The sequence below is a fragment of the Monopterus albus genome, unplaced genomic scaffold (assembly GCF_001952655.1).
Source record: "Monopterus albus unplaced genomic scaffold, M_albus_1.0 scaffold286.1, whole genome shotgun sequence".
In the NCBI taxonomy this organism is placed as follows: Eukaryota; Metazoa; Chordata; class Actinopteri; order Synbranchiformes; family Synbranchidae; genus Monopterus; species Monopterus albus.
The window spans coordinates 169474-180192 of record NW_018128166.1 but is presented as its reverse complement, the minus strand read 5'-3'; the positions used below and the strand labels follow the sequence as shown (position 1 = coordinate 180192).

General features: G+C 42.8%; 1 protein-coding gene across 1 annotated transcript in view; it reads right to left on the bottom strand.

The window, feature by feature from the left end:
• Nucleotides 1-10719, bottom strand: part of stk32c (serine/threonine kinase 32C) — a 205064-nt gene that overhangs the window by 67016 nt on the left and 127329 nt on the right. The window contains exon 3 of the mRNA XM_020622672.1: nt 7878-8029. Coding sequence (XP_020478328.1) covers nt 7878-8029 — 152 coding nt within the window. The remainder of the gene's footprint in view (nt 1-7877; nt 8030-10719) is intronic.

Genomic DNA, 10719 nt, shown 5'->3' with positions numbered 1-10719 from the left:
TTCATTTGTCTGACTGTTGTTTGGCTTGTTTTCCTGTATATTCTGTCTCTCTCTGGCTGACTGTGTCTCAATAAAAACACTCCTATTAAGCTTTATCAAGGTATGGATTTCTCATGATCATTTTATTTATTTATTTGCTCATTTGCCTGCTTTAAGAATAGGCATTTCCTCTGCTGGTCTAATGCCAATGTTAATGAAGTTCTGAAGTTTCCAAAAGCAAAGGATCGCTAAAAGATAGCGGCATTAGCTGGGTGTCTGTAATGCGAAAAGTTTTTTTAAAGATTTTCTTTCATTTTGTGTATACCACAAACTTGTGTAAGCAGACGAATTTTGCTGCCTTTTTCTGAAACCACCCAAATAATGTTATGAAGACAGTCTGTTGTACATATGCAGTCAACACTATTTTTGGCTAAGTACTACATAAATTTAAAAATGCAGGGGCGGCTGTGGCTCAGGAGTTAGAGCAGGTCGTCTGTCTTCTTACCTGCACGGCTGAGATGTTGTTTCAAGTAGTAGCTAAATGAAGCAAACTGTTTATGCCTTGCAGTCAACTACAAGACATAGTAATGCTCTGATGCTCATAAATTGTCTGCATAAACTGTAGCAGAAATAATAAACATACCATAGACTCAATCTAAGAATTAGTTTCATTTTATCTTTGATTGGGTTCTCCTTTCTCTAGCTTGAGGGGAAAAAACTAAACTTTCCCTTTTACATATTTGAGCACAGAGAACGTTTTGAGTCGCTGCAGGTGATCTATATTGTAGTCCTGTATGAATCCAGTGACTTGATTTGGATGGTGCCAATCACAACAGTATTTTCTATAAACTCCTGACAGTAGGTTTTCACAGTGAGCTTACCAAAAGTGGTATTCTGGATCAAAGTTATCCTAAGAACACGTTTTGTCATTGTCTCTGGTGGCTCTACATGGGACAAATCTGTGATAGTAACATTTCAAAAACATCAACACAGCTGCCAAGGTTCAGAGTCTGTGAATGTTGCACCAACAGACTCATATAGTAACAGCTGCATCCACACACTATCAGACAGTCTGATGACAATGGGAACAGCCTACTGGGAATGTCCCTTTGCCTGAATTCCTGACTGATGTTTTATTTGTTATGCAGATTTGACAGCTTCCCTGTGCTTTTCAAGAGAGCCAGCCAAATACAAGCAGGCATGATCTGAGCAACAGCAGTGGAGGGAGACACTACTGTACTTTTTAGAGAAGCTGTCTATAGCCAAAAGGTATCACAGCAAAAAATATAATCAATTACCAACCAAAGCAAATGAATCAGCTAATGGAAAAATGGAATATTGTTTGTGGCACTCGCAGCATTGAAAATATTAAACAATTGCTGAATAAAACATCCAATAGCAAGTTTTTTTCAAAAAACAATGCGCATCTCTATAAATTGTTGTCATAAACTACTGCTAATTAAACCTGTAGATGATCAAGACTAAGCAAGACCAGTAACTGTTCAATATTTTCTGTTGCATCAGAGAAGAGGCAGAAATCTCAGCGCTAGATACCTCAAATCCTTGGGAAATAACAGAAACAATTCTGCATGGATATCAGAAGTATGTGAGATATGTTTTTGGTAATTAGCATGCTCTGACCCTTTAATGGTTATGGAATTAGCTATCTCATTATTTTTATACAGTAGATGTAAATGAGCTTTAGAATTACAGATGTCATAGACAATGGTTTCTTATAACAGATCGTGGATTATCCATATTATGTCTAATTGCTGAGTATAGGACATTTAAACGTGGGTGTGAGGGAAGCTGGCTGAAATCATGCTTTCATGCAATCCAACTGAGATGGACAGACCTTTTTGCAGCATCACTGTAACTAACTAACTTCAGAGAAAGGGGAAAAATTTCTCATTTGTATGTAGTTGCAATGATCCTGATACATATACACAGTATCACTAATGGGCATTTGACACATGTGAGTATGTGAGAAACAGAGCAGCGCAGTAGAGCACATGGAAAACTAGAACTCAGAACAAGATGGCGCTCCTCGGTGTGGGACATCGCAGTCCACTCAGTCAGGTTGTTTTTCTTTTTTGCTTATTTGTGCCATGTTAAAGCAACAGTTAGGCCGCAAACTTTATTTATGACCGGGTGACTTTGTTCCTGCTAAGAGAGGGCAGTCTTTTTGGAGATTTTGACCCGAGCACGTTGGACTCGTACCCAGAGCTAACATGCTATGTCAACACGATGCCAGAACGACCCCCAGCAGAGAGCTCTTCTGATAACAACAAACCGAAGCAGAGACAAGGCAGACATCCATATGCACACCAGCTAGAACGGTGCATGTTTTCCCCAATCAAAAACCATGGTTTAATGGAGATATAAAACAGAAAATCAGGAAGAGACGAGAGGCTTTTAAGTCAGGGGACCAAGCGGAGTACAGGAAAGGCCAGTACGAGCTACATAAATCCATCACAGCTGCAAAGAGGGCATACTTCCAAAAACTGGAGAGCTACTATATGAATAACAACATGCACAGTATGTGGCAGGGAATCCAGGCAGTCACAAACTACAGGAACAAATCGACAAACACAGCCCCCCAGGACGCCACCCTCCCGGACAGCCTCAAAAACTTCTATGCAAGGTTTGACAGGATGAACACAGACAACCCCTCAAAATCCCCCTGCAAACCGGGGGACACTGCTTTTCAGATGATGCACACACAGGTCCTAGAGGCCCTGAAACAGGTAAACCCCCATAAGGCGGCGGGACCAGACAATGTGTTGAGAGCCTGTGGGGATCAGCTAGGTAGTGTGTATACAGACAGGTTGAAACCTGTCTTTAACCCAAGCAGTAGTTCCTCGCATTTTCAAAAAATCCATTATCATACCGGTCCCTAAGACATGAGACACATCCACTCTGAATGACTTCAGGCCAGTGGTGCTCACATCAGTTGCCATGAAGTGCTTAGAGAAACTGGTCCTCACACACGTTAACCACATGGTCCTGAACACTGTAGACCCCCCTCCAGTCTGTCTACTGCCCCAACAGATCAGTGGATGATGCGACGGCTCTGGCTTTATTTCATACCCTGAAACACCTGGACAACAGCAGTACGTATGCTGAGATGCTCTTCCTGGATTACAGTTCTGCATTCAACACCATTCGCCCAGGCAGGCTGATTGGAAAGATGACAGACCTCAGTGTCCCAACTCCCACCTGTAACTGGATTCTGGACTTCCTGACTGAAAGACCACAGGTGGTCAGAATGGGAGGGCGGGTGTCTGCTGAGCTCACAGTCAGCACAGGCTCACCGCAGGGCTATTGTCTCAGCCCCAAACTCTTCACCCTGTACACCCACAGCTGTGTCTCCAACGATGACAACATGATCATCATTAAATATGCTGATGACACCACCATTTTGGGCCTCATCAAGGGGGGAGACGAGTCGGGTTACAGAAGCTTGGTGAATGACATTCTTATTTATGGAGGAGAGAATGACCTCATCCTCAACATAAACAAGACAAAAGAAATAATAGTAGACTTCAGGAAGAACCCCTCACCTCTGGTGCCTCTGACCATCAAAGGGACTGAGGTGGAGAGGGCTGACAGCCACAAGTTCTTGGGCCTGCAGGTGACATCTGACCTGAGCTGGTCACTGAACACAGTGAAGAAAGCCCAGCAGCGGCTATACTTCATTAGGCGGCTCAGAAAAGCTGGGCTAAACCGTTGCCCTCTCACCCAGGCTTATAGAGGGCTGGTAGAGAGCATCCTCACTACTGGCATCACAGTCTGGTATGGTAACACCACACCGGCAGAGAGGAAGGTTCTTCCGAGAGTCATACAGACTGCAGAGAGGATCATTGGGACCAAACTGCCTGCTATGAACACACTATACACACACAGCGCTGTCATAAAAGGGCAGAGAACATAATCAGGGATCCACGCCACCCGGCTCTGCTCAGACACAAAACCTGCACCAATAGCCTCAGGCACAGCAGGGCGGACAGTATCATCACACACAGAACAAGACTTTATAACAGCTTTTTCCTTGCTGCAGTAAGACTGATGGCAAATAAGAAAATGTGAGAATATATGTGCAATAATCCCTCACTCCCTCACCAAGCGTAATGTCATATCCAACTCCACCATATGAATTACTAAGTGTGATGTTTGAATTTCACTGTGGGAAATACTGTTACCCTATTTTTGTGTATTGTGTTTTAATATTTTGTCGCCCTTTTGTAACTTTTCTATTTGAAGACTGTTTTTTCTAGCTTTTGACTCCTTACCTGACTCCAAAGACAAGCTGCACAAGAATTCCTATATGCCTAGACTACCTGTTTATCAAGATATGTGTGTGGTGTTTGTTTCTCATGGTGTTATGTTGTTTGTTCTCCATTGCTGCTGAAACACTGAAATTTCCCCATTGAGGGATCAATAAAGTACCTACCCACCTACCTTATGCATAAATGGCAAATAAAAATCTTGAATCTTGAGAAGGCTTTGGCAGTCATGCACTCCTGCAGGGAGGAAAATACACAAGCCTACTACTGTACGCTTATTAGAATGCTCTGTTTGTTCTTGCAGAGTGGTTTCTCTAACAGACAGAAAGTATCCTGTCAATTAAATGTAAATCATTCACGCCTCGATGAGGCAATGAGCCTAGGACATGACTTTGTCTTGAATCATCTACTCACTATCTGCACATAATTAATTCATCATGAGCCACGTGAATAACTGCTGCTCCCCCGACAATCACCACCCTTCCCTACAGCCCCCCACCTCTAACGATTTGTGAAAAGAATGTGTGTGGCCTCTTTAAAAAACAAAGGAGTCCACAAAGAAGACCTGTGCATAGGTCCCAGATGGCGTGACCCCCTCCTGCCTGAAAATGTGTGCTGGTCAGCTGGCCCCCATCTTCACATTCATCTTCAATAGGTCACTGGAGCTATGTGAGGTCCCCTCCTGCTTCAAATGCTCTACTATGATCCTAGTCCCCAAGAAAACCCCCATCAGTGGACTGAATGACTACAGACCTGTCACCCTGACATCTGTAGTTATGAAGTCCTTTGACTCAGTTATGAAGTGCTTTGAAAGACTGGTGTCGGCCCACCTGAAGGACATCGTAGACCCCCTGCTGGACCCCCTGCAGTTTGCCTACCGGGCAAACAGGTCAGTGGACGATGCAGTGAACATGACATTGCATTACATCCTGCAACACCTCGACTCCCCAGGGACCTATGCACAGGCCCTCTTTGTGGACTTCAGCTTGGCATTCAACACCATCATCCCGGACATCCTCCACTCCAAACTGACCCAGCTAACTGTGCCTGCCCCCACCTGTCAGTGGATTACTAGCTTTCTGACAGACAGGAAGCAGCAGGTGAGACTGGGGAAAACCACATCCAGCACCTGGACAATAAGCACAGGTGCCCCCCCGAGGGATGTGTACTCTCCCCTCTGCTGTTTTCACTCTACACCAACGATTGCATCTCGAAGGGCCTCTCTGTCAAGCTCCTAAAGTTTGCTGATGATACGATCATTGGCCTCATCCGAGACAGCGACGAGTCAGCCTACAGACGGGAGGTTGAGCAGCTGGACCAATGGAATAGCCGCAACAACCTGGAGCTGAACACGCTCAAAACAGTGGAGATGATAGTGGACTTCAGGAAGAGCCCCTCCACCTTACTCCCTCACCATACTTGGCACAACTGTATCAACAGTAAAGGCCTACAAGTTCCTGGGCTCCACTATCTCCCAGGCCAACATCAATTGGATGTCCAACATCAGGACCATCATCAAGAAGGCACAGCAGAGGATGTACTTCCTGGGCCAGCTCAGGAAGTTTGGCTTGCCCCAGGAGCCGCTGATACAGTTGTACAAAGGAATCATCAAGTCTGTCCTCTGCACCTCCATCACTGTCTGGTTTGGCTCAGCAACTAAACAGGACAAGTACAGACTTCAGTGGAAAGTAAGGACTGCAGAAAAGGTCATTGGTGTGAGCCTTCCCTCCATGGAGGACCTGTACACCTCATGGGTCAAAAGGAGAGCGGAGAGGATCACTGCAGACCCCTCACACCCGGGACATAATCTGTTTGGACTCCTCCCCTCTGGATGGCATTACAGGTCACTGTGCGCCAAGACAACCAGGCACAAGAAGAGTTTCTTCCCCTGGGCTGTCACTCTGATGAACACCTGACCCACACCAGTATGACAATATGACTGGACAACAACCCTCAGTGCAATACCTGTAAATATACAGTGTAGAGATTATACAGGCCTGTACAGGTTTCTATTTTTAAGCACTCTATTTTTATTCCATTTTATCTTGTTGTGGCTAGAATGTGATACCAACTAAATTAATTCAGACAAATCATCCCAATTTAAGGAAACGTTTAATATTACAATTATTCTAAACAGAGTAGTAGTTAACTAAGTAATCTGGTAGTTAGGAAACAGAGAACAGAATCACTCCTCCTGCAATGGGATAGGTACAGTATTAAATAAGAAGATTATCACAGCGGCAGTCAGTCTTGGTCACCGGGTCCAGTCAGTCAGAGTCCGTAGTCCCCCCAGCTGGGTCTAAGCTCACTCTCATGCCTGCCCCACCATCCTTCCTTCTTCTTCTTTCTGAACCCACAGCTATTCCAGCCTTTATCTTCTCGCAGTTACACAGCCTTCTATGGCCTGAGCCAGAGGCACAGTCTCATGCCAGTTCCACACCCCTTCTTCCGAGCATTGTCCAAGATGTCCAGTACATTAACTTCTAGGTCGCACTGACCTAACGCACATTTCCTTTTTCTAAACATGAACAGAGCACACGAATCATTCACATAAGGCTGAAGCTATGTCCATTCCCCATTTAAGGAGGAAGTCGCTCTGGATGTTTACCCATAAATTAAACAAGGGGGACACAGCCCAAGATATTCTTGCTTGAGCAAAAGAGAAAACAGATCAAGCTTACATAAACACTTAGCTCACCCTTACATAACTATTACAAATAATATCTATATATGAACTACATACTATTCTATTACGTATTACCTCTGGACTGGTACCTTGTTTGTTTTTAACCACTACAATCTCATTTCACAATGAGCATTCCTTTGTCTGTCTGCATTATTTCTGGCCTGTTTATACTGCTTATTTTGTATTGTTTGCCCTGTTTGTTGCTTGTTAATACTGCTTATTTTGTTATATTACACAGCCTTATGTTGGTTTACTGTTTACTTGCCCCTTGCATGGGGATATTGTACATACACATTGAGAGCCGATGTACCAAAGTCAAATTCCTCATGTGTCTGACACACCTGGCCAATAAAGCAGATTCTGATTCTGAATAACTAAATATTTGGGCACTGCTTAGAGAAGTCACGTGCAATATCATTCTACCAATTACTGAGTAAAGTGCTTTGCGTAACATGCTGTGAATGCCATGCCAGGTCCCCAATTACATTTAGAAATGTGTCCCGATTGGAGATGAGCATTGAATAATGAAAGCAGCTTCCATTCACCCACATATCAGACTCCAGGGAAGAGTAAGGCCATTTTAAACCACATTAATTATCAAATTTGTGCTTAATTGGCTCAGAGTCAAAATTTAATATCCCAAAATACTGTATCTCACTGTACAAATTGTTTCTTAAGATAATAGCTGCTGGTTTTTAGAGAAAAATTAGTTTCAAGCCTTAATTAAACTAATAAAATTAACACTAGGAACATTATTCACAAAGAGTACATCTATTTTAGGGATGAAATACATCTTGGAGTGAGCATGCACTTCTCTGTCAGGAATCTCTTAAGGTAAATATACAAAATGCATAGACAGACAAAGCAGGCAACTGACACAGGCAGAGCAGACCACATTGAAAATGTAAAAAACATAGGATAATCACCAGAGATTTACTAAAAAAACATGTTCAATTTCCTGTAGGATCTCAAGCTCTCTAAAGACATTTCGGACCTCATCTCTCTCTATGCATTGGTGTTTGTTCATGTACTTCATGGCGTACATCTTCTCAGTGTCCCTTTTTTGCACGATGCACACCTGGAGCAATCAAGAACAGATGGAAGAACAAGGGGAATGATAGACAAAGAAACAGGGGGAGACAAAATTAAATGCATTAGTACAATGCATACATACAAAATCTGCGTGTGGCATTATAAAATAGCAAATAAACATACTTAAATTAACACACATCTAACTGGCAGGAAAAGTGAATTATATCACTACTTAGGTACCTAAGTCTTAATTTCAGCTCCTCAAATGCAGCCACACTTCTACACAAATATATGTTTTCAAAATAGCCACAGCATCTTACAGATTTTGATTAATACAGTCATAGGGCTGGACCCCCTATAACGATCCATAAAATGCTGACCCACTGAGCAGCTCTAATGAACTTCATGTTCAAACAAAAAGTTTGTGGCAGAAACAAACAAATCACCTCATCTTTTATTTATCACAAGCTTTGTGAACAAGTGCCGCACCTCCCGCTGATACCTGCGAAGGAGTCATACAAGGCAATTTTCTGTGTAACTGTAATATGGATTGGAGTCATTGCTGGTGACTAATTGGAAGGTTTGTTTTAACATTGAGAGCGGTGAAAACTTTGTTTTAACATTTACTAGTTTGGCTAACATTCTTATCTGTTAGCCACATGTTAGCTAGCTAACAATTTCTCCCACTGGGGAGGGGCTGTTTGGGAGCCGTGGAGACTGTTTTAACGTTCACTCGTTCACGAGACATTTTGCATTTTTCCACTGCCTACAGTTTTCTCACTCCAGTGGCTGTTTGTGAGCAGTAAAAGCCTTATTGTAACCAGTTAGAAAATACATTATTAGTGCAGGCTACTTGTTACCTAGCAACTTTTTAAATTTTTTTGTACTGTCGTGTGGTGGACACCGCCTGACACTGAACATCTGCCCGACAACACAAGACCTGTGGACACGGTGCTTGTTAGATTACATTACTCAACTGTATTATGCAAATATTTTGTTAAGACGATTGAAAAAAAAAAAAATTTACAAATGAAGCAAGATTTTTCACAACTACTAGTTTTTATTTGAACCTCAGTAATTTCAAACACTCAGGACATTTCAAACATTGTGCACAGCACAAGCTGAACACAGTAACCATTTTGGTCTACACAACACAGCCCCATTGAACACAGGCAAACCTATACATCACATGATCTGTGGTTTTTGGCCACAGATTTTCCCATCCCTGTGCAGTGTACTCATCAGAACAACATTCTTGCCTTTCTTTGGCATACACAAACCGATACTGTACATCACATTACATATGTATGTCTTGCACTTGATGAATGTATATTGTAAGATTTGAGTCTTATAGACTATAGTTACTTTATCAGCTTTAGTTACTTCTCATACCTGTAGTTCCCTTTAGTTACCTTTCATAACTTTATTTTCCTTGTCTATACATATTACAGCTGTATTGATAATTGTCCAGAACTACTGAGCTTTGGTTATTTTTAATACATTTATTTCCCTTGCTTATATATCTTACAACTGTAATGAAGTAGAATCTGCTTACTTTGAATGCTGTAACTTCTGTGTAGAGACAGGACGTCTGCATTTCCTTGTGACCAGACAGCATATTTACATTTTAGCAAATGTTTTACACCCACAGTAGACCCACTTAGCATATTCCAAGATTCTGCTTTGTCTTGGGATGTCCTGCAGAGGCCGGGGGCTACAACCTGAGATGACCACCTGGCCAGTTTAACATACTTATAGGCATCACACACAAAGGGGGCCTGCAACTCAGGCCACCCATTGATCAGTGCACCTTGATATCAAGATCAGGGTGCCGGAGACACGCATGCACACACACACACACACACACACACACACACACCTGGTCTAGATCACATATCAGCAAGCAAGCGCAGGGGTTGACCTACTCACACCAAATAACCAATAGGATCACGAACTATTGAAGGTTGCACCCCTGTCCAGGGCGGAGCAGCCCAAGAGGATACAATGTATTGTAAAAACTTAATTCAGGGTTCAGAAGTCGGATCTCCTGCGGGAGCTCTGTCTCTCTGATCTCAGCGCTGTAATGACGTCACTGTGCCCAGACTTTGAGTAAACATCCTGCTGATTTTAAACAGTCCTCTCCTGTTTTCACTTCTCGTGCTTCCAAAGAATTGGGTTAATTTCTAACAATATTGTGTTTTTCTGTCCTTCACTCCACAGTGCTTCTATTGCCTGGTGCTGGCCGCAACCTAGAATAATGAAAATATAAGAAATTATACTTAGCACCTAGTTTCTCTCTCTCCCAAAGCAGGAGTGTCTCACATTCAGTATACTGCAACAGCATCACACACTTACCTCAGGCTCTACAGATGGTTGTTGCACAGAAGGTGTAGCCGGATGATAACCAATGTCAGCCCCTTCTTCAAAGTCACAGGTTGTGAAATGTGAAGGACAATGCTGGCTGACATATAGTTATTGCGTCTGTCCAGCCCCAGGGGGTGTTGGCTTTCAAGGAGAGCACAGAGATGTAAATGTTTGAGGTGGAGACATTTCTTCACACCTGGCATGCTTTCTCAAAGCATGAGGGTTGTAAAATCAAATACTTTTATGCTAAACTAATCAACAGATGTAAATTGTTGAACTATTCAAGACTGTTGTGGTCACAATACAAAAGCTAAGCTGTAGGTAGGTACTTTATTGATCCCTCAATGGGGAAATTTCAGTGTTTCAGCAGCA